This window comes from Paralichthys olivaceus, chromosome 22, assembly GCF_024713975.1.
Source record: "Paralichthys olivaceus isolate ysfri-2021 chromosome 22, ASM2471397v2, whole genome shotgun sequence".
In the NCBI taxonomy this organism is placed as follows: domain Eukaryota; kingdom Metazoa; phylum Chordata; class Actinopteri; order Pleuronectiformes; family Paralichthyidae; genus Paralichthys; species Paralichthys olivaceus.
The window spans coordinates 14,152,257-14,176,285 of record NC_091114.1 but is presented as its reverse complement, the minus strand read 5'-3'; the positions used below and the strand labels follow the sequence as shown (position 1 = coordinate 14,176,285).

The 24,029-nt window shown below is 41.5% G+C and overlaps 4 protein-coding genes across 8 annotated transcripts; 3 read left to right on the top strand and 1 right to left on the bottom strand.

The window, feature by feature from the left end:
- The first annotated feature begins 83 nt into the window (after positions 1-83).
- LOC109641491 (zinc finger protein ZFP2-like) lies at positions 84-2,920 on the top strand. 2 transcript variants are annotated; one of them, XM_020105968.2, is made up of 2 exons: positions 84-482; positions 980-2,920. In XM_020105968.2, exons 1-2 carry the CDS (start codon positions 84-86, stop codon positions 2,201-2,203), a joined length of 1,623 nt encoding a protein of 540 aa, XP_019961527.2. In that variant the 3' UTR covers positions 2,204-2,920. The 2 variants fall into 2 exon arrangements, with proteins under 2 accessions (XP_019961527.2, XP_019961528.2); XM_020105969.2 differs by having other exon boundaries at positions 974-2,920.
- A 556-nt stretch (positions 2,921-3,476) lies between these two features.
- LOC109641487 (basement membrane-specific heparan sulfate proteoglycan core protein-like) lies at positions 3,477-13,978 on the top strand. Its single transcript, XM_020105964.2, has 18 exons — positions 3,477-3,632; positions 3,860-3,895; positions 4,766-4,880; positions 5,120-5,268; positions 5,388-5,633; positions 5,732-6,010; positions 6,446-6,700; positions 7,180-7,293; positions 7,420-7,487; positions 9,488-9,641; positions 9,908-9,943; positions 10,755-10,869; positions 11,109-11,257; positions 11,375-11,620; positions 11,719-11,997; positions 12,506-12,760; positions 13,240-13,353; positions 13,480-13,978. Exons 1-18 carry the CDS (start codon positions 3,608-3,610, stop codon positions 13,581-13,583), a joined length of 2,739 nt encoding a protein of 912 aa, XP_019961523.2. The 5' UTR covers positions 3,477-3,607; the 3' UTR covers positions 13,584-13,978.
- Positions 12,450-19,269, bottom strand: LOC109641488 (low affinity immunoglobulin gamma Fc region receptor II-like). 2 transcript variants are annotated; one of them, XM_020105965.2, is made up of 9 exons: positions 19,183-19,269; positions 18,626-18,713; positions 17,707-17,742; positions 16,941-17,201; positions 15,812-16,057; positions 15,605-15,730; positions 14,778-14,822; positions 14,558-14,635; positions 12,872-13,898 (listed from the first exon to the last, which is right to left on the bottom strand). In XM_020105965.2, the coding sequence occupies exons 2-9, from the start codon at positions 18,654-18,656 to the stop codon at positions 13,846-13,848; spliced, it is 876 nt and encodes a 291-aa protein (XP_019961524.2). In that variant the 5' UTR covers positions 18,657-18,713; positions 19,183-19,269; the 3' UTR covers positions 12,872-13,845. The 2 variants fall into 2 exon arrangements, with proteins under 2 accessions (XP_069375117.1, XP_019961524.2); XM_069519016.1 differs by lacking the exon at positions 19,183-19,269 and having other exon boundaries at positions 12,450-13,898; positions 18,639-18,713.
- Positions 19,270-19,358: 89 nt separating this feature from the next.
- LOC109641492 (myelin-oligodendrocyte glycoprotein-like) lies at positions 19,359-22,424 on the top strand. Of its 3 annotated transcripts, none has more exons than XM_069519017.1 (5): positions 19,359-19,547; positions 20,656-20,731; positions 21,150-21,506; positions 21,590-21,661; positions 22,192-22,424. In XM_069519017.1, the coding sequence occupies exons 1-5, from the start codon at positions 19,392-19,394 to the stop codon at positions 22,416-22,418; spliced, it is 888 nt and encodes a 295-aa protein (XP_069375118.1). In that variant the 5' UTR covers positions 19,359-19,391; the 3' UTR covers positions 22,419-22,424. The 3 variants fall into 3 exon arrangements, with proteins under 3 accessions (XP_069375118.1, XP_069375119.1, XP_069375120.1); XM_069519018.1 differs by having other exon boundaries at positions 21,590-21,687; XM_069519019.1 differs by lacking the exons at positions 20,656-20,731; positions 21,590-21,661 and having other exon boundaries at positions 19,393-19,547.
- The last annotated feature ends 1,605 nt before the right edge of the window (positions 22,425-24,029 follow it).

Sequence of the window (24,029 nt, the reverse complement as noted above, 5' to 3'; positions counted from 1 at the left end):
CGGGGAAGAAGAAGACGAGTCCGGTTCTCCTGGACCCGGGACACCACCTGGACCTCACCGACCAGGAGTGCCACAAGACTGGGATGAAGGAGGAGAACCAGGACCCGGATTTCATTGACCTCGATCCCGACAATCTCGGGATGAAGGAGGAGAACCAGGAGCCGGACTTCATAGACCCGGATCACTACGAGATTGTGATGAAGGAGGAGAACCAGGACCAGGAATTCACCGACCAGACCGGGCTGGAGGAGGAGAACCAGGACCCGGACCCATACAAGATCGTGATCAAGGAGGAGAACCAGGACCTGGGTTTCACCGAGCAGACCGGGCTGGAGGAGGAGAACCAGGACCCGGGTTTGATAGACCAGATTGGGATCAAGGAGGAGAACCAGGACCCGGGTTTCACCGAGCAGACCGGGCTGGAGGAGGAGGAGAACCAGGAACCGGAGCAGCGGAGAACTGAGCCTGATCCCGGTCTACAGGTCAGTGTTCAGGTCCTGAGGATCCGGTTTCAACGTGGTTTGCGTGGGAACGGTGTGATCCGAATCGGTTCTCCCGTTACGTAGTTTTGGATTAAATGTAAAGTCACATGATGAGCGAAGTTTGAGTCATCACGTGACCAGAGTCTTCGTTTACAAAGTCACTGGTCGTCTTTATATGTTGACTGTGAAATTAATTGCATATTAATTTGTTGATTTATTTAATTAATGTCATTTTAAAAATAAATGACTGAAGTAAAGTCAGTCGTTGTTTTCTAAAAGCCTCACATGCTGGCTAGCATTAGCAGTAGCTCAACAGTTGACCACTGAGGAAGTGTGTGTGTGTGTGTGTGTGTGTGTCTGTGTCTGTGTCTGTGTGTGTGTGTGTGTGTGTGTGTGTGTGTGTGTGTGAGTGTGTGGATGATTTAAAATCAACATTGTATGTAAATTACAACTCATCATCTAACTCCCGCCCTCTCTTTGTGTTGCTATAAAAACAGAGATGCACAAAGGTCTGTCACATCAAACAGAAGAAGCACAACTGTGACGACTGCAGGAAAACGTTCACGTCTTCAGGTCATTTAAAAATCCACCTGCGCACAGTTCACAGTGGAGAGAGACGGTACAGCTGTAACCAGTGTGAGGACACGTTCACAAACTCCAGCGGTTTAAAAACTCACCAGCACGTCCACCCCGAAGAGAGACCGCACAGCTGCGACCAGTGTGGACGCTCGTTCTCTACCGCCACTGGTTTAAAAACTCACCTCCGTCGTCACACCGGTGAGAAACCGTACAGCTGTGAGGAGTGTGGGAAAACGTTCAGGGCTTTAAGTACTGCGAGAATCCATCAGCTGATTCATAGCGGAGAGAAACTGCACATCTGTGAGGAGTGTGGAAAATCTTTTCTGACGTCAAACAGACTTAAAACTCACCAACGCATCCACACTGGAGACAAACCGTACATGTGTGAACAGTGTGGAAAAGGCTTCACCAGGTCCAGTTACCTAAAGATCCACCAGCGTATCCACACCGGGGAGCGGCCGTATAGCTGCGGCCAGTGTGGGGCAGCGTTCAGCACGTCACATGGTCTAAAAATCCACAAGCGCAGCCACACTGGTGAGAGACCTTATAGCTGTGAGCAGTGTGGGGCATGTTTCACCACGCCGACCGCTCTGAAAGGTCATAAACGCAGGCACAGTGGGGAGAAACTGTACAGCTGCACCCAGTGTGGGAAGGCATTCACGGCGCTGGGTCATTTGATAAACCACCGCCGTCTTCATAGTGGAGAGAAACCGTACAACTGTGATCTATGTACGAAGTCTTTTGTGACTTCAACTCAGCTACAAACTCATCGACGCAGCCACACTGGAGAGAAGCCGTACAGCTGCGACCAGTGTGGGAAAAGCTTCAGCAGGTCAGGTGATCTGAAAAGCCACAAACGAATTCACAGTGGAGACCGACCGTACAGCTGCGACCAGTGTGGGGCAGCATTCAGCAGGTCCGACGTCTTGAAAACACACAAACGTGTTCACACTGGAGAGAAACCATTCAGTTGCGATGAGTGTGGGGCCAGTTTCACCAGAGCAGATCATCTGAAAATTCACACACGTGATCATACTGGAGAGAAACCATACGGCTGCAACGATTGCAACAAATCTTTTGCGTCTTCAAAACAACGACGTGTCCATCAGAGGAGTCACAGTGCAGAGTTGAACCCAGATTAAAAGACTCATGGTCTTCATCATGTGGAGCATGATGGTTAAAGTGCTGGTAAGCAATGAGGAGGCTTCGCCTATTGCACCCTCTGCTGACGGGTTAATGAATAACGAGGATTAACACATATACAAGCATGCATTCGATCAAAATAGAAGCTAATGTTTGACCTCAGACACTTTTTTTCAAATTTTTTAATGTTAATCACGTTTTTTTCAAATGTTACATTGTTTTGCTATGAAAACAATGGACGCTAGAAAGCAACGCCATCCTGAGCGAAGCAAACACGACATCAAAGCTTCTGAGAAGCTGCGTGTGGAAGTATTAGAAGAGTAGTAGACGAACATGTAACAAACTGTTTGTCCACTTTGTACGAAGCGGGTGTCTAAAAGGCCTTTGTAAACTAAGTCTATATTTTTCCCATATGCATTTATAACATTTTATTAAACCAAAAAAATACATTCCAAAATATTTAAAGGTTAGAAAAAGTAAACAGTTTCTGTGAAAAGACGAAGGTTTGATTAACGCTGAAGACTTGAGGAGTCTCTCTGGGTGGAAACAGTGTGTAACAGGTGTTTTTCCCCTAAATTGAATAATGTTTGATGCGAACTTAATGAAATTGAAATAAACATTGTGTGATTCTGTTCTGACAGGAAACTTTACCACAGCACTGAGTGTTTACTGACAGAATCCTCTGTTATAAATAAAGTTTTTTTTTTTTAAGAAAAGAGGAATTTCTAACCCTGTTGTTTTTACCAGTGTAGAATTTAATGAGTGAACACAAACATAGTCAAGAGAACGTATATAAATGCAATATATATAATTTTGTTAATATTCATGGCCACAACACATTATACCATATAAACAATTACCATGAAGATATTTTCATTGTATAAACATCCATTTATATATACACATCATACTGTTTCATAAGTTCTAAACCTTTGTCTTCAAATATCAATATATCACTTTATGCTATATGTATATGTGTGTTTATTTCTAAATATATGTCCATCTTTTATATTTGCATATATATAATAGTAGCATATACTAATGTGCTGTGTAAATATTTATTAAATTATGCAAACACATATGTTATCTGTAGATGTAATCATAGATGTGGTATTTGTTAAAAAAATAAAAAGTGAGTCAAGACAATTGTATTGGTAACATATTTATCAGTCAACGTCAGGGACTGTTTCCAGTCTTTATGCTAAGCTAAGCTAACCAACGGCTTCACATTATGTAGAGGTAGTTAGCGAACAACAGAAAATAATGAACTGTGACACATTTATCAACTTTACTGTCGACACATCTTCCACTGCAAACTAAAGACACATCTCTTCTGGCTACCCCTCCCACCAGCTTTGTGGTTAGAAAGGTTTTTGTTTCGTTGGTCATTAGGAACATTCAACATGAAGACGACGCTGCTCTTCCTCCGTAAGTAAAGAAAACTTCAATAAAACATCATTTAAAAATGATAATTAATACCTGAAAGTGTCAAACACACAGGAACTAAAATTTATTTTTGATTTAACCTTGGAAGAAAATCTAATCTAACTTTATTTTGATTTAACTCAAGTAGAAAATCAAAACTGTTTTTAAATTGTGAAAGTATTTTATCAAAAACACATATTAATGTGTGTGTGTTCAAACTCTTGTTTTAGTGACGTTTATTAACCAGACGTCTGCCGATGATCGAGGTAAGCTGTGTGTGTGTGTGTATGCATGTGTGTGTGTGTGTATGTGCATGCATGTGTGTGTGTATGTGCATGCGTGTATATGTGTGTAATGTATGTGCATGCTTGTATATGTGTGTAATGTCTGTGCATGCATGTGTGTGTGTTGTGATGTTGGGATGTTGACATTTAATGTTAAAATCTAAACTTTCATGTCTGTATGTGACAGGAAGTCAGGTCACTCACTCACCTGCTCGCTTCTTGTTTCGTAGCAATATTGGTGTCACCGTGGTGATTCAGTTTCATTTGTTGAGATCTGAAGATATTACAGCAATAAAACAGTTCACACAGTAAAGACTGAAGAATACATATTAAAAACATTGTATTATAGTATTATACATGTTCACGTGATTCTTGCTCTTCTTCTTCTTCTTCTTGTGGTGTCTGAAATGCCATTTATCGTGTTCTTTTTAAAGGAAGTTGATCTCTGGGTCTGATGCCCATAGGCCCTGAGAAAATCGGAGGAGGTTGAGGTTGTCTGAGAAAAACTGAATGTAGACATTAGGGCATTAGATCACGCCTCTAACTGTCACCCTAAATTTGAGCTGGTGTCTTTCCCTTCCTGTTACCTGACAGGCTGGAGGAAAGCCAGATGTGATTTCTTCAGATTCACAAAAACAACTCTCCTATATAAACGAGGAGTTGAAGCTGTTAGGCAGAAGAGATTCACATCGGCCCCGGATCTCTCTCCAGGCAGACTGCAGTGCTTGTATTGATGCTGAACTTTTTGTAATAAACCTTTTATACAATCAAGACGGTGTCGTCGGAGATTCCTTCATCATCTTCACATCATCGCTACCCCAATATACAACATTCTTCTTCTTCTCCTCTCAGCCTTGCCGTCTCTCACTTCTGACAGTAGTCAGTATTTTGAGTACAAGAACATCACACTGAAATGTCAACACGTGGACTCTGATGATTGGACCGTGTGGAGATACACAACAGATGGGTCAGTTTAAAGCCAACACACAACAACACACACTGGTTGACACTTTAATGTGTGTCTTCATGGGCGACTGTGTCTGAAGATCCGTCAACCAGAAGGTTAGCGGATCGATCCCAGTCTTCCCCTTCTGCATGTCGAAGTGTCCTTGGGCAAGATGCTGCACCCTGAATGGCCCCTCATAGATGTTGAGCATATTCTCTTTGGACAAAAGCTAAATGACATGTACTGTTATGTTTTCACAGTTTAAAGATGTCCCAGTGTGGGGAGAGCTGGGGCAGTCAGGTGACCTCCACCTGTTACATGAAGACAGTGAAACAGTCGGACAGTGGAGTTTACTGGTGTCAATCAAAACAGGGACACAGCAGCAACCCTGTCAACATTACCATCACCAGTGAGATACATCAATAACTATAACTATATATATATATATATATATATATAATTGTACATACAACTGTATAACCAGTATATAAAGTATAGTATATAAAGACAATCAGTGACTGTCTCCAGGTGGTTCAGTGATCCTGCAAAGTCCCGTCCTCCCTGTGGCGGCAGGAGACAACATCACTCTGCTCTGTAAAAAAAAGACTGGTCCCAGCAACCTCCCGGCTACTTTCAATAAAAATGGCTTCCAAATTAGGGAGACGCCCAAAGGTCACATGACCATCCACAACTTCTCCAAGCAAGATGAAGGAGCCTACGAGTGTAACGTCAGTGCCCAGGAAAAGTCTCAACTCGCCTGGCTGCTGATTAAAGGTGAATCTAATTGATGGTACCCTCATTTTCACTAGTGGGCGGTAGCTGAACTGCAGCTGAAGAAGCTTAAACTTAGGGAATGTCTTGTCTGTTGTCAGATGATTTGGGGCCAGTGTCTCTGTCAGTGTCTCCCGACTGGTCACAGCTGAAGGAGTATGAAAACCTGACTCTCAACTGCGCAAACTACAGCCACTCACATGGATGGACCATCAAGAGGTCCACTTCCACAAGCGAGAGCTTGTCCAACTGTGAAGACTGGGGGAATCACACACCCACTGGCTGCCTCATAAAAACAGTCAAGGAGGCGGACACCGCCATCTACTGGTGTGAGTCGCCTGCACGGCAGCGGAGCACTTCCATCAACATCACAGTTCACAGTAAGAGGATCAATCACATCTTACATCGTGACCTTTTATGAGTTTTATGTTGGATTCACAACGACTTATCCTAACCCAACGTGTGTTTGAAGGTAAACTTATTTAAGTGCTAAGTGAGAATAAAGTCATTCTTCAGTTAACTCTAAGTTTCATCTTCTTTCAGAGAAACATTTGTAATTAGTCTTTTTTTATCTTGTCTTTTCATTCCCCTGTCCCTGGAGGCGTTATGTTTTCATGTTGACAGTCCGTCCCATTCTTGAACATGATATCCAAAGAATGCCAGTGGTCAAAGGTCACAACCTCACGTTAGTTTGAAAAAAACATGTATGTAGACTGAAACTGCACTGATTGGTGGAGGCAACAACCACAAGGAGGGGACTCGAGTTTCCATTTCATTTGACCTTCATCTAACAACAGAATCTTATTGTTCTCCAGATGGTCCAGTGATTCTACGGAGTCCCGCCCTTCCAGTGGCGGCGAAAGAGAACGTCACTCTGTTCTGTATAATTACGACTTCTCCCGACAACCATCCAGCTGTTTTTTATAAAAATGGCGTTTTTCTCAGGAAGACGCCCACACACCAAATGACCATACACTTCGTCTCCAAGTCTGATGAAGGAGTCTACAAGTGCAAAATCAATGACAAGGAGTCTCCACCTGCCCAGCTGTTTGTCACAGGTGGGGTCAAAGGTGAGTTGAGTCAGAAACATGTGGTTCGCCCCCTAGTGGCAGGTCCCACCTCATTCATGTTAGCAGATGGGACATGGACCAAATTTTTAAAAATTAAATAGACGTTAAATAAATGTTTGTCAAAGATCAATCAATCACATTTTGTTTATATAGCCCATATTCACAAATTACAATTTATCTCATTGGGTTTAACAAGGTGCAATATCCTGTTATTAACCCTTAACTCAAAAAAACTATTAACAGAGGATTTATTTTAGGTAGTTCTTATCACACTGAAGTCTTCAAGTGTCTGATCAGTTTGGTTTTAATTAGTTATTTGATGATAGAAAATGGACTGAGGCGTCATGATTGATAGCTGAGACTGACTCCTGATTGGTCGAGACTGTGTATGGACGATAACTTGATACTACGGCTTCTCCTTACGATCACTGCTGCACAGTCTCTGACTTTTTTCAATTAAATTTCTGCTTTTTTTCCAGATGGATCCATCCAACACTCCCTCATCACGTTGGTCATCATCCGCATCGTGGTCATCTTGCCATACGTTGTCTCAACGCTGCTCCTGGTGTTCGTTTGCCGACAGAGGTCCACAGGTAACGCACTCACTAATTAATCAATGAATGAATCACATTAATCAAATCCTTATCACAAAATACTTAACTTGAGAAAAGGATATCGTGGTGATTTCTGATCATTAATAAAATGAATTAACACTGCAGAAATCGCCCGGCCTGTTTCCTTGACAAAGCCTCCACCTGGCGAGGACGACGAAGGATTGGAGCACGATGTTGTCGCTGACATCACCACCGAGCATCACTTCTAAGCTTAACGTTCTCTCTCACGTTGTTTGGTTGTTTGTGTTTACATTCTCCTGTTTAATCAGTCCAATGAGATGTTTTCACGCAGCGATCTTTTTCTTTTTTTAAATAAAAAAGGTTTGTGTAGTCTTGATCCTTTTTTATCAATAAAGAAAAGAAGTAAATAAAATGGTGCCATCGTCAGAAATGTGTTTTGAAGCAAGTCTAGACTCTGGACACGCCTCCTGTGATGGAGTAAAGATGGCGGCAGTGAAGCAGCAGCAGGTTGTCATTGGTCGAACCTCAGAGACGAGTAGATGACCTCCTTCTCTGGTGGATGTTCTGAACACAAACAGAGTGAACGATAAATGTAAAATCAAAAGAGTAATATAAAAGAATACAGAAGTAAATTATAACTGAAATATCGTTTGGTGCAATTATTTATTTTTAATACTAGTTTTCATGCATTACATGTTTTATTCATTTATTTAGTTAGGTCAAGACCAGTACCAGAACCTGGACCAGATCTAGGACAAGGACCAGAATCCAGACATGGACATGAAGTAGGACCACTATCAGAAGCAGAACATGGACCAAGACCAGAACTTGAACCAGGACCATTACTAGATACAGGGCCAGAACTAGGATCAGATCTGGAACTTGGAACAGGGCCAGAATCTGATATAGGAACAGAGCCAGAACCAGGACCAAGACCAGAATTAGAACAAGAACTAGAATCAGATTCAGGACCAGCACCAGCACCAGCACCAAGACCAGAACTAAAACTAGAACCAGAATCAGGACCAGCACAAGGACCAGCACAAGGACCAGGACCAGGACCAGAACCAGAACCAGAACTAGAACCAGTGCATCAGTGGATCCTGTGCAGATTGTTCAGGCTGTGGAAGGAGCAGCTGTACCTCTGCTGTTGAATGGTCGGATCATTATTTGTCCATATCTGACGTCGTCCGTTCGTGTCGCTGCAGCTCGTTCTCTCTCTGCAAAACAAAACAGCGGCAATGATAAAAACTGTGACCTGCTGCTGAAATAAAACATCACGTCAGCATTAAGAGGTTTCTTGACACCAGAGGACGAGTGATGACCACATGACTTAAAACAGTTAAAGAAGATGAGACGTACCCAATGTCCCGTCTGGTTCAAGACTGTCGTCTGCTGGATCACACTCTGCAAAGTAAAGATGCAGTCAATGATTTCAGGATGACCCGATGGCTGAAGAGTCGGTGGTTTGACACATGGACACAAGGTTCAGCTCTCGGCCAGTTGGACCAATCCCTACGAGTCATTCCCCCCCTCTCTCAACTTGTTTCCTGTCTCTAATGACAGCAAATACATTTTTACTCATTATGTCTGTTCTTAAACAGAACAAAAAAATTAAGTGAATTTTGCTCAGAAGAAAGTAAGACATCCGTTCTGGAACGAAATATACGAGAGTTGCTTGACACTGAGTTTCTATCAGGAAACAGGAAACAAGAGGGGAACATATCACTTTGACCACAAGAAAAACAAAGTCATGTAACAAAAACCTCCTCAATGTCAAACCTAAGATAGAGGGACACATAGAATGTCAAACTGGCCCCCTGCTCCCTGGTGGCTGACAGCAGTATAGGTCATTAACCCCTCCCCCTCCATAGCAGATGGGACATGGACCAAACTAAAAAATCAATATCAGTATATATTTGCATATATATAATAGCAGCATATACTAATGTGCTGTGTAGATATTTATCAACTTATACGTTAGAAGATTGTAGACACACTCGTGCGTGCAAACACATATGTTATCTGTAGATGTACTCATAGATGTGGTATTTGTTAAAAAAATAAAAAGTGAGTCAAGACAATTGTATTGGTAACATATTTATCAGTCAACGTCAGGGACTGTTTCCAGTCTTTATGCTAAGCTAAGCTAACCAACGGCTTCACATTAAGTAGAGGTAGTTAGCGAACAACAGAAAATAATGAACTGTGACACATTTATCAACTTTACTGTCGACACATCTTCCACTGCAAACTAAAGACACATCTCTTCTGGCTACCCCTCCCACCAGCTTTGTGGTTAGGAAGGTTTTTGTTTCATTGGTCATTAGGAACATTCAACATGAAGACGACGCTGCTCTTCCTCCGTAAGTAAAGAAAACTTCAATAAAACATCATTTAAAAATGATAATTAATACCTGAAAGTGTCAAACACACAGGAACTAAAATTTATTTTTGATTTAACCTTGGAAGAAAATCTAATCTAACTTTATTTTGATTTAACTTTCGTTGAAAATCTAATCTAACTTTATTTTGATTTAACTCAAGTAGAAAATCAAAACTGTTTTTAAATTGTGAAAGTATTTGATCAAAAACACATATTAATGTGTGTGTGTTAAAACTCTTGTTTTAGTGACGTTTATTAACCAGACGTCTGCCGACAATCGAGGTAAGCTGTGTGTGTGTATGCATGCATGTGTGTGTGTATGTGCATGCGTGCAATGTGTGTAATGTATGTGCATGCATGTGTGTGTGTTGTGATGTTGGGATGTTGACATTTAATGTTAAAATCTAAACTTTCATGTCTGTATGTGACAGGAAGTCAGGTCACTCACTCACCTGCTCGCTTCTTGTTTCGTAGCAATATTGGTGTCACCGTGGTGATTCAGTTTCATTTGTTGAAATCTGAAGATATTACAGCAATAAAACAGTTCACACAGTAAAGACTGAAGAATACATATTAAAAACATTGTATTATAGTATTATACATGTTCACGTGATTCTTGCTCTTCTTCTTCTTCTTGTAGTGTCTGAAATGCCATTTATCGTGTTCTTTTTAAAGGAAGTTGATCTCTGGGTCTGATGCCCATAGGCCCTGAGAAAATCGGAGGAGGTTGAGGTTGTCTGAGAAAAACTGAATGTAGACATTAGGGCATTAGATCACGCCTCTAACTGTCACCCTAAATTTGAGCTGGTGTCTTTCCCTTCCTGTTACCTGACAGGCTGGAGGAAAGCCAGATGTGATTTCTTCAGATTCACGAAAACAACTCTCCTATATAAACGAGGAGTTGAAGCTGTTAGGCAGAAGAGATTCACATTGGCCCCGGATCTCTCTCCAGGCAGATTGCAGTGCTTGTATTGATGCTGAACTTTTTGTAATAAACCTTTTATACAATCAAGACGGTGTCGTCGGAGATTCCTTCATCATCTTCACGTCATCGCTACCCCAATATACAACATTCTTCTTCTTCTCCTCTCAGCCTTGCCGTCTCTCACTTCTGACAGTCGTGAGTATTTTCAGTACGAGAACATCAGATTGAAATGTCAACACGTGGACTCTGATGATTGGACCGTGTGGAAATACACAACAGATGGGTCAGTTTAAAGCCAACACACAACAACACACACTGGTTGACACTTTAATGTGTGTCTTAATGGGCGACTGTGTCTGAAGATCCGTCAACCAGAAGGTTAGCGGATCGATCCCAGTCTTCCCCTTCTGCATGCCGAAGTGTCCTTGGGCAAGATGCTGCACCCTGAATGGCCCCTCATAGATGTTGAGCATATTCTCTTTGGACAAAAGCTAAATGACATGTACTGTTATGTTTTCACAGTTTAAAGATGTCCCAGTGTGGGGAGAGCTGGGGCAGTCAGGTGACCTCCACCTGTTACATGAAGACAGTGAAACAGTCGGACAGTGGAGTTTACTGGTGTCAATCAAAACAGGGACACAGCAGCAACCCTGTCAACATTACCATCACCAGTGAGATACATCAATAACTATAACTATATATATATATATATATATATAATTGTATATACAACTGTATAACCAGTATATAAAGTATAGTATATAAAGACAATCAGTGACTGTCTCCAGGTGGTTCAGTGATCCTGCAAAGTCCCGTCCTCCCTGTGGCGGCAGGAGACAACATCACTCTGCTCTGTAAAAAAAAGACTGGTCCCAGCAACCTCCCGGCTACTTTCAATAAAAATGGCTTCCAAATTAGGGAGACGCCCAAAGGTCACATGACCATCCACAACTTCTCCAAGCAAGATGAAGGAGCCTACGAGTGTAACGTCAGTGCCCAGGAAAAGTCTCAACTCGCCTGGCTGCTGATTAAAGGTGAATCTAATTGATGGTACCCTCATTTTCACTAGTGGGCGGTAGCTGAACTGCAGCTGAAGAAGCTTAAACTTAGGGAATGTCTTGTCTGTTGTCAGATGATTTGGGGCCAGTGTCTCTGTCAGTGTCTCCCGACTGGTCACAGCTGAAGAAGTATGAAAACCTGACTCTCAACTGCGCAAACTACAGCCACTCACATGGATGGACCATCAAGAGGTCCACTTCCACAAGCGAGAGCTTGTCCAACTGTGAAGACTGGGGGAATCGCACGCCCACTGGCTGCCTCATAAAATCAGTCAAGGAGGCGGACACCGCCATCTACTGGTGTGAGTCGCCTGCACGGCAGCGGAGCATTTCCATCAACATCACAGTTCACAGTAAGAGGATCAATCACATCTTACATCGTGACCTTTTATGAGTTTTATGTTGGATTCACACTAAGATGATAAAACTGTCAGATTTGACAAATATTTTGATTAAATTTGTGCAGATGTAAAAATGTTTGTTCGTGATTCGTTCATCAGTTCTTCTGTGTTGATTGTTTGTCTGTTAGAGCTTCTGATTGACCGACACAAGAAATAAGCTCAGTAACCAGGAAACGGTCGCTTGTTATTGTGGTTATTACGATATCATTACCACAAAACACTCACACCGCTCAACTGATTTTTATTGGACAGACATGGCAGCAACAGGACCACTCACCGATGTGAATAAAAAAGTGACCGACTTATCCTAACCCAATGTGTGTTTGAGGGTAAATTTATTTAAGTGCATGTATGTAGACTGAAACTGCACTGATTGGTGGAGGCAACAACCACAAGGAGGGGACTCGAGTTTCCATTTTATTTGACCTTCATCTAACAACAGAATCTTATTGTTCTCCAGATGGTCCAGTGATTCTACGGAGTCCCGCCCTTCCAGTGGCGGCGAAAGAGAACGTCACTCTGTTCTGTATAATTACGACTTCTCCCGACAACCATCCAGCTGTTTTTTATAAAAATGGCGTTTTTCTCAGGAAGACGCCCACACACCAAATGACCATACACTTCGTCTCCAAGTCTGATGAAGGAGTCTACAAGTGCAAAATCAATGACAAGGAGTCTCCACCTGCCCAGCTGTTTGTCACAGGTGGGGTCAAAGGTGAGTTGAGTCAGAAACATGTGGTTCGCCCCCTAGTGGCAGGTCCCACCTCATTCATGTTAGCAGATGGGACATGGACCAAATTTTTAAAAATTAAATAGACGTTAAATAAATGTTTGTCAAAGATCAATCAATCACATTTTGTTTATATAGCCCATATTCACAAATTACAATTTATCTCATTGGGTTTAACAAGGTGCAATATCCTGTTATTAACCCTTAACTCAAAAAAACTATTAACAGAGGATTTATTTTAGGTAGTTCTTATCACACTGAAGTCTTCAAGTGTCTGATCAGTTTGGTTTTAATTAGTTATTTGATGATAGAAAATGGACTGAGGCGTCATGATTGATAGCTGAGACTGACTCCTGATTGGTCGAGACTGTGTATGGACGATAACTTGATACTACGGCTTCTCTTTACGATCACTGCTGCACAGTCTCTGACTTTTTTCAATTAAATTTCTGCTTTTTTTCCAGATGGATCCATCCAACACTCCCTCATCACGTTGGTCATCATCCGCATCGTGGTCATCTTGCCATACGTTGTCTCAACGCTGCTCCTGGTGTTCGTTGGCCGACAGAGGTCCACAGGTAACGCACTCACTAATTAATCAATGAATGAATCACATTAATCAAATCCTTATCACAAAATACTTAACTTGAGAAAAGGATATCGTGGTGATTTCTGATCATTAATAAAATGAATTAACACTGCAGAAATCGCCCGGCCTGTTTCCCTGACAAAGCCTCCACCTGGCGAGGACGACGAAGGATTGGAGCACGATGTTGTCGCTGACATCACCACCGAGCATCACTTCTAAGCTTAACGTTCTCTCTCATGTTGTTTGGTTGTTTGTGTTTACATTCTCCTGTTTAATCAGTCCAATGAGATGTTTTCACGCAGCGATCTTTTTCTTTTTTTAATAAAAAAGGTTTGTGTAGTCTTGATCCTTTGTTATCAATAAAGAAAAGAAGTAAATAAAATGGTGCCATCGTCAGAAATGTGTTTTGAAGCAAGTCTAGACTCTGGACACGCCTCCTGTGATGGAGTAAAGATGGCGGCAGTGAAGCAGCAGCAGGTTGTCATTGGTCGAACCTCAGAGACGAGTAGATGACCTCCTTCTCTGGTGGATGTTCTGAACACAAACAGAGTGAACGATAAATGTAAAATCAAAAGAGTAATGTAAAAAAATACAGAAGTAAATTATAACTGAAATATCGTTTGGTGCAATTATTTATTTTTAATACTAGTTTTCATGCATTAAATGTTTTATTCATTTATTTAGTTAGGTCAAGACCAGTACCAGAACCTGGACCAGATCTAGGACAAGGACCAGAATCCAGACATGGACATGAAGTAGGACCACTATCAGAAGCAGAACATGGACCAAGACCAGAACTTGAACCAGGACCATTACTAGATACAGGGCCAGAACTAGGATCAGATCTGGAACTTGGAACAGGGCCAGAATCTGATATAGGACCAGAGCCAGAACCAGGACCAAGACCAGAACCAGAACCAAGGGCATGATCGGACAAGAACCAGAACTAGAACAAGCTTCAGGATCAGAACAACACAGGACCACGGCCAGAATTAGAACAAGAACTAGAATCAGATTTAGGACCAGCACCAGCACCAACACCAGGACCACGACCAGAACTAAAACTAGAACCAGAATCAGGACCAGCACAAGGACCAGGACCAGGACCAGAACCAGAACCAGAACTAGAACTAGAACCAGTGCATCAGTGGATCCTGTGCAGATTGTTCAGGATGTGGAAGGAGCAGCTGTACCTCTGCTGTTGAATGGTCGGATCATTATTTGTCCATATCTGACGTCGTCCGTTCGTGTCGCTGCAGCTCGTTCTCTCTCTGCAAAACAAAACAGCGGCAATGATAAAAACTGTGACCTGCTGCTGAAATAAAACATCACGTCAGCATTAAGAGGTTTCTTGACACCAGAGGACGAGTGATGACCACATGACTTAAAACAGTTAAAGAAGATGAGACGTACCCAATGTCCCGTCTGGTTCAAGACTGTCGTCTGCTGGATCACACTCTGCAAAGTAAAGATGTAGTCAATGATTTCAGAGTGACCCGATGGCTGAAGAGTCGGTGGACGTGACACATGGACACAAGGTTCAGCTCTCGGCCGGTTGGACCAATCCCTACGAGTCATTCCCCCCCTCTCTCAACTTGTTTCCTGTCTCTAATGACAGCAAATACATTTTTACTCATTATGTCTGTTCTTAAACAGAACTAAGAAATTAAGTGAATTTTGCTCAGTAGAAAGTAAGACATCCGTTCTGGAACGAAATATACAAGAGTTGCTTAACACTGAGTTTCTATCAGGAAACAGGAAACAAGAGGGGAACATATCACTTTGACCACAAGAAAAACAAAGTCATGTAACAAATACATCTTCAATGTCAAACCTAAGATAGAGGGACACATAGAGTGTCAAACTGGCCCCTGCTCCCTGGTGGCTGACAGCAGTATAGGTCATTAACCCCTCCCCCTCCACAGCATATGTGACATGGACCAAACTAAAAAATCAAAGTAGATTTTAAATAAATGTCAAATATGGTTTCTGTCATTTTAGTTAGTTCTTCTCACACTGATGTGTTCAAGTGTTCATGTGTCTGATCAGTTTGGGTTTAATTAGTTATTTGATGATATGAAAACAGGCTGTCATGATTGACAGCTGACACTGAATCGTGATTAGTGCCAATCCCTCGATACCAGGGCTCCACTCCACAATCACTATTGCACTAATATCTGTTAGTGCGACATCTAGTGGCAGAGAGTGTCATACATATAACCTTTAATCCTGGTTCTCACCCTCAGGTGGCCTCCGGACACATCGTCTCACCAGTAGCGCCAGAACAACCAGAAATACCAAACCAGCGATGGATGCAATAATGAAGGTAACAGAGGGGGATGGAAGAGATGTGGTGGTCGCTGTCCCTGAAATGAAAAACAAAATGGAAAGGATTTGAAAAATGATTCGTGGACATCAACTTGGCTAAAGGAGCTTGACCTCCTGACCTGTGACTCTGATCCAGGCAGGTGGAGACTCTCCCAGGTCTCCGATGTTACACTTGTAGGCTCCTTCGTCAGACTTGGAGACGTAGTGGATGGTCATCTCACATGTGGGCGACTTCCTGACAAAAGCGCCATCTTTATAAAAATCAGCCGAGAGGTTGCAGGGAGGCGTCTTAGTTTTACAGAGCAGAGTGATGTTCTCTCCTGCCGCCACGGGGAGGAAAGGACTCTGCAGGATCACTAGACCATCTGGAAATAGATGACAGTGTTTCATCCAATCACACAACTTCACAAACGCTAAGGCTACGCTGCATTATAGTTTTAAATCTCATCACTGTTGCTATGGTTACACCTGGTGGAGTTTTAGAGCCTCTAAATCAGAGACTCGTGTAAACGCTGCTGGTCTCAGTTTGGTGGGAAAATTCCGGGGTTGTGATTTAGTCTGGTCAGAAACAGAAACGATGACGCAGACGCCCACATTCTCTTCCTGAATAGTTAAAGCAAGACAACTGTTGTGTATTGGGGTAGCGATGATGTGAAGACGATGAAGAAATATCTGATGACACCGTCTTGATTGTATAAAAGGTTCATTACAAAAAGTTCAGCATCAATACAAGCACTGCAGTCTGCCTGGAGAGGGATTCGGGGCCAATGTGAATCTCTTCTGCCTAACAGCTTCAACTCCTCGTTTATATAGGAGAGTTGTTTTCGTGAATCTGAAGAAAACACATCTGGCTTTACACTGGCCCTCCTCATCTGTCTGGTAACAGAGAGAGAAAGGTGCCAGCTCAAATTTAGAGTGATGGTCAGAGCCGTGACCTAATGCCCTAATGTCTACTTTCAGTTTTCCTCTGAGAGCCTAAACTTACGGAGCTCCGAATCCTCAGGGTCGATGGGCTTCAGACCCATAGATCAGCTTCCTTCAAAAACACAACCAAAGGACAAAGGAAATTCCAACAATGGCGGAACCTTTTGAGGAGAGATTTAACGATTCAGTAAGAAACTCCTGGCATCTATATGACATTATTTCACCTGAGCAACATTATCACAACCTCCTCCACCATTTGTTGTTCTCTGAAAATATCTTTTGTACATAAAGGCAGAATAAATGAAGTCCACAGTCTCCTCTTACCAGTCACAGTGACGTTGACGTTATTACTGGCTCCTCCCTCTCTGGACTCACACCAGTAAACTCCACTGTCCCGTGAGACGACAGCGTCGATAACACAGGAAGAATCAGCTTGTCGCCCCCAGTCGTTACACTCGGCCCTGGTGTCCTTGCTCGTGTTTCTCCTCAGCGTCCATCCAGCTGAGCTGTGGTCGTCCTTGCAGCTGAAAGAGACGGACGTCCCTCTGAAGAACTGAGAGCTGCCGGGACTCACCGTCATTACAGCTGCAAGGAAGATATAATCATTTCAAACCCAATCACTGGTGCAACATGTCTGTTTTTATAGAACAACCATCATTGTATCAGAGTTTGTGGGTGAAAAACCGTTAAACTCAGACCTGTAACTTCCTGGATCGACTTTCCTGTGTCACATGTTGTGCAGCAACACAGACTTCTGGGGTTTTAATGCATCAATTAAAAGCACTAATTTTAAAGTTTTTAGACATGAACTCAGGCGGATGTTCATAAAATTGGGTCTGGTTGACTTTTATATATTTAGAACGTAGCAGGAGATTCAGATTTTTTGCATCTGTTACGTGTTAGAAAGAGGAGCTGCAATGGACAGTCTGAGGACAGTCAACATTACAGCATGAAAATATTGTACAGTCACTAATTCAAATTATCAACCTGAACATGATCAGAATATGTTTCGTTTAAAGATCATTAGCATCAGTAATGATTTCATTTCAACACCAGAAGCTGCGATGTAGAAACAGTTTTATGAACTGACCTTGGTTCGTGCTGCAGCAGAGCGATGACATCAGCACTGAGGAGAAATATAATAACAATTATAATAATATTAACAGAACTGCTGTGATTATTATGCATCTGAAATGAGGAATTTAGTGTCCATGAAAATTTTTTATAGTTATAATCATGATAAAAATTATCATGATAATAACTTTATATACAAATTAATATAAACAAATAATAAAATATTAATGTATACATTAATAATTATAATAATTATTATTATTATTCTTATTATTCAGTTTCTGGTGTTGTAAAGAAGCATCATTGAATTTTATGAACGTGTGTTGTTCCTCATTTCCTTCTTAACTTCTGGTGATAAACATCCAGTAATGTTCTGAAAGATTTCTGATGATGAAAACTTGAAAATGATAAATGTTCATTTACTTATTTTTATTATTTTTATTTATATATGTACTCATTTATTTGTTACCCCCCCCCCCCCCCCCCCCCCTTTTTTTATACTTTCATCTCATTCCTTTGTCTTCCCTTTTTCCTTCGGTTGTTCAAAAACAAAAAGAATGAGCATTGTGTCTGTTGCCTGTGTAATTTCTGGCTGGCAATAAAAAGTTGAATTTTAAAAAAAGAAAAAACCTTCAATGCATTTAAACAAACATCCTGTCGTGCAGAAACTGGCGTGTTGACTGTTAATGTCTTTAAAAACTTCTGACGTGCATCGTTCAATAAAACCTGATCTTTGTTAAAGCTCCGGATCAGATGAAATTAAATGAATTAATTGTTTAAACAGCAGTTTCTGTCTCTATCAGTCAGTAAACGTTAACTCTCTGTAGCTTCAGTTTGTGATTGAATAAAGTTTTATAAAACAAATCTTACGCCTTGTGTCTCTGTCCCTCCTCTGCCGCTTTGAAAATATTAGAATTAATTAAATATTGACTCACAGAGCAGCTTCACCTCGCACGTTGGGCCCATTGTCACATATGAGAGGAAGAGCAGACAGCAGCTGAACCATCTCCAGGCTTTGGTTTTCTGAGGTGTAAAAAAAAAATCATTGGTGTCAGTTAAGTAAGCCAGATATAAGCTTTGAGGTACGTTAAACCAACACACACACAGACAGGAAAGTGACAGGAAAAGTGAAAATCCAGATTCTGCTGTTATGGTTTGATTGTGGGAGGATTTAAAATAGTTCACAGTATCATCACCAGAAATAAATACACATCTCAATCTCCTTTCTGTTTCCAAATGAGCCGCACACATCCTCATATACCTAACATATATATTTATGTGATGTCAAAGGTTTCCACCACAGTGAATCCTCAGAGTCAGTTTATAAGAGTGTGTCTAACTAAAGCTCATTAAAGAGGCTACATCATCCGATTAAGTGATAAAGTTTCATCTCTCATCAAAAGGCTTCTTCGCTTCAGTTCCACACGTCTTGTTAGTAAAGATATCGGGGCCACAATATATTTTTATTCCCAAATGTCAGCAGGGAACTTACACATTCACACAGTCAGAGGTTTCACCAGCTGTTCTTCCTGCATTTAGCAGCTGTAACTGGTTTTTATTCTTTTAGTCTGGATCATGTGATTGTATTTTTATTATGTAACTTATAATTTTTTTGCTTTCAGTTAAACTGTCCATGTCTGTGATTGGTCATATGCAGGAAACCCCGCCCCAGCAGTGTAAACAGAGAGAGCATTATGGGAGATGTACTTATCTCTCTCCCACACACACACACACCCTCCTCTCCCTCCCTATCTGAGACACACGCACACACACCGAGCAGTTTGTTTTTCAGTCTGTCCGAAATGTTGCCTGTGGATTTGTCGTCCCTCCTGCTCCTCTGTTGTTCTGCAGCTGCAGGTCAGTTCTTTTTATTTGTTTCGTGTTTGACCTCTGACCTTTAGGAGGTTTAATGAAGCGTCTTGTTCTACGTTACGAGTCAGTGATCTTCAGGACAGCAGGACTCCAGCTCTCTGTCTACATAAGATGGGTGTCTCTCACTCACTCCTCTGAAAATCAAATATTATAAAAGTGTAACTGTAAAACTTTCAAAGTAAACTTTTCCCACTCGTAGCTGCTTCTACTGCAAGAACAAGAGAGTCTGTTGAACTTGCAAACAGAGTGTCAGTGGGAGGGGTTAACTCCACTCAGATCAGTTTGCAGAAATGAGGACATGAGAAAAACAGGGTTATGGTGAAAGATTAGATCAGAGGTTGAGGCTGTTGACATTTGAAACCAGCACCTCCCTCTCCTCAGAGGCTACTCCTCCACAGTTTTGCACGTGTATCTTCAACGTGACCACTTTTTTTTTAGCTCAAACAGTTTGTGGTGTAGACAAAATACACCCACTGTGTTATACACTAACTGTTTCTCTACGTAGAAATGCAGAATGAATGAGCCTTAAAATGTTTGTGACTGTCCGTTATTGGATAAACAAGAGGTTTCATTTTAGATGAAATCACTCTCACACTTCAAATGTTACTTTATAGGATTCTCTTTATTGTCTTTGGTGTTAGGTATTAAAAACATGTATGAAGTAATGGTAATAAAAAGTTTCTGTTCCACCTGTGGAAGTGGCTTCCAATTTACAAAACAAAATGTCGATGTCAACTCTATTTATACAGAACATTTAAAAAATTTAGTTGGCCAAAGTGCTTTACAAAGTAAAAGGTACAATAAGAAAACAAGAAAATGTAATATATCAAAATAAAATAAAATCTGCTGGGATAAAAACATTCTTAACTGGAAAAGGCCAAAGAGAAAAGAGAGAGGGGGCAGATCTAACATGGAGTGGTAAAAGAACAATACAAATAATTCCAGTACTATTACTGTACAGATATGGTAGAAATGCTGTAGAAATACTTTATGAATATTGTATTAAGAACTGCACACATACAGCAGTGGCCCCTGACAATTGTAGCAGCAATTCCCACAACAAAATTAACACCTTCTTCCTGCTTTTTCCCAGCGACCCCTACACGCTGCATCCCCTGTTCTCCCATCGGCTCATTCGGACCTTCGGGCCGTATGGAGAAACTCTGCAGGTATCTGGAGGCTCCCACTCGGACATTTGCGTTGTCACATACGTCACCCCTGCAGAATGTCAGTGAAGGTCTAGAAGCAGCGTAACTGCGAATGTGTTATCATTTGTAAAACTGAGCATGACTGGTAAGAAATCTGATCGTTTCGAAAGAAAGAGCCAAGAAGAAGCAAATAAAGTGAAAGAAAAAGTGAACCTAAAATTCAGTCCTCAACTCTCAGAGGAGACTTTGTTAGTTACACTTTCAGTTTGACTTATTGTGGAATTCTTTAGTATAGAAGTGTGATGACATATCACTGTGTACACCAACGACTTCCTGTGTGCGTTTCCTTTAGGTTCTGAAGACTGAAGCTTTGCTGCCACACAGAGGTTTACTTCAGAACAATAATTTTTTTCTATGTGTTCTTTGTGTGTTTGTGTAGGTCAGCAGGTGACAACAGTGAAGCCTGGAGATGATGCCACTCTTAAGTATCTCTGTCCGAGCCATCCTGCCATCACACTATTAGAGTGGTTCAGACCTGAGTCAGAGTCAGATGGTTACGTGTTCTTCTACCGAAACAATCGATTGTACGAAAATTACCAGCATCCGTCTTTTCGCGGTCGAGTGGAGCTGAAAGATCCAGAGATGAAGGACGGAGACGTGTCTGTGACTGTGAAGAATGTCAACGTCAGTGATGCTGGAACGTACAACTGTCGAATAACCAGCAGCAAAACAGGGAATGATGAAATAATAACCACCGAGTACAGCAGCCATGTCAGCCTGATTGTCACAGACTCAGGTGAGGTGGTAGAGTCCAAACTCAGGTGGGATGGTAGAGAGTGTTCTGTCCTCGCCTTCCTGACATCTGGTTCTGCTCTGCAGGTCACTCAGCTCCACTGAGGTCCGCTGATGAAAACCAGAATGGAGGAGACAATGGTGGAGGAAAGGAGGATGGTAATAAACGTGTTGGACTCTTGGTGGTGGGAAAGTTTCTGGCATGTTACTTATTGGTGTTGTCTTCTTAATCAGTGATAAGTTGCGGAACAAATGCACAACATGTGTGTCGTACCAACATGTTGCTGTCAAGGCAGAAAACATAAAGGTGTGAAAAGTGTCCGAGCACTTTACTCATGAATGTTCACATGTTCTGCTGGAAAACTGATAATAGGCCGGTAATTACTGATACCACCAAGTAATGTTTTTTTTAATTTGGTCAACCTGAGCCATGAAACACCAAAATGCCCAGTTAGAAGTGTGGTGTTGGCCCCAGAGGTGTAGCAGTGGGGGGCCAAGTGGAACTGACTTCCCACGACCCCATAGGGGAGGTGGGCCCTACAAACATGGTTTAGTCCTTGCTGTATGCTTCTGCTAACATAATGGAAGTCAGTGAGGGACTCCAGGAGAAGTGATGCTCAATAAGGAAAGCAAAAATAAAGTCTGTGAATCAAAGAAGAAAAAAACTGACATCTGGTTCTGCTCTGCAGGTCACTCAGCTCCACTGAGGTCCGCTGATGAAAACCAGAATGGAGGAGACAATGGTGGAGGAGAGGAGGATGGTCATAAACGTGTTGGACTCTTGGCTGGTGGGGCAGTTTCTGGCATGTTACTTATTGGTGTTGTCTTCTTAATCAATGATAAGTTGCGGAACAAATGCACAACATGTGTGTCGTACAAACATGTTGCTGTCAAGGCAGAAAACATAAAGGTGTGAAAAGTGTCCGAGCACTTTACTCATGAATGTTCACATGTTCTGCTGGAAAACTGATAATAGGGCGGTAATTACTGATACCACCAAGTAATGTTTTTTTTAATTTGGTCAACCTGAGCCTTTAAACACTAAAATGCCCAGTTAAAACCACACAAACACACAGCCACACCCCCCTAGCAGCATGGCGGTGAATTGCAGAGCAACATGTTCCCTCGACGCAGAACTCCGAATGCTCAACGACGTGACGCCGTCGACGTGACGCAGAAGCAGGCTTTAGAAGTGTGGTGTTGGCCCCAGAGGTGTAGCAGTGGGGGGGCCAAGTGGAACTGACTTCCCACGGCCCCATAGGGGAGGTGGGCCCTACAAACATGGTTTAGTCCTTGCTGTATGCTTCTGGAAACATAATGGAACTGAACAATGTGGACTTTAACCAGCCTGGTTCAACCAGGACATCCCCTTTTATTCTAGTCACAAGATACACTACATATTTTAGCATTTAGCAGCTGAACAGTCAAATGGAGGTGGAGGAGACCAAACACAGAGTAAAAAGAGAAGGAACGCTGGACTTCATGTGACACAAACAAACCACATGAAGTGTTTGACAAATCAACTGAAGATTCATATTATTCTCTAAAAAAACAGTGGCGTGCCAAAAATCCCCTCTGTCCGTGCTTTTACTCTGGAGGAGGAGGTTCACAGAACATACAAAGAGGAAACAGAGAGTTCCTCCTGGATCAGACCTGATCTTTACAGGCCACCAAAATCTAAATCGAGTATCTTCAATTTTAATGAACACACAGTAGAACATGTGGTCATATCAGGGGTAAAACAGAAAGATGAATGTTGAATGATATATATTTACGTGATTGTACTACTGTTAAGAGCATCTATATCAGTATAAAACTATATTTAAATAACAAGTTTTAATGAAGTTGCTTAAACTCTGCACTGACTCTGCACCGTCACAGTGGTATAAAAAAAATCAAAGCCTAAAATGTGCTATTATTGTGCTGCATTCTCTGATTACAACTAATTCTAGTTTTTATTATTGTAATGGTCATGTTTAAATTTCTGTCACATGTTTCTATTCTTTTAAAACTGTATTTGTTTCACAAACTTTTTTTGTACAAGGCTGAGAGTGACCTACAGTTACCTTGAGGTTGGGTTCATTATGAGTCACATTTAAAATAGCTGCGACTTCTCTTCTAGGATGACGTGTCAACGAACAGAAAGTGATAGTCATGGAGGCGGGATGTCAGGCAGCTAATGTTAGAGAACATTCTAATAAATTGAGCTGGATGAATAGATCAAAGCTCATATCAAGATAAAATATTCATGTCAGTTGTTATCAACAATTCAATAACACTGTTTATGTTCTGTTGTATATTTTATCTATTCCATCTAAATTTCTATATTTCCTTGCAGTTCTATATTGCATGTTTTATAAAAACGTGACTGTCCGAATACAGCAAATAATGGATTATCTTATTTTACCTAACCGTACCGAATCCCATCTCAAATAGTACATTATTATTTCTGATAAGTTTATAGTTTGATTTTTACTCATTAGTGAAGGTTGTTTTTAAAAAAATTCAATATTGATATATAGATACT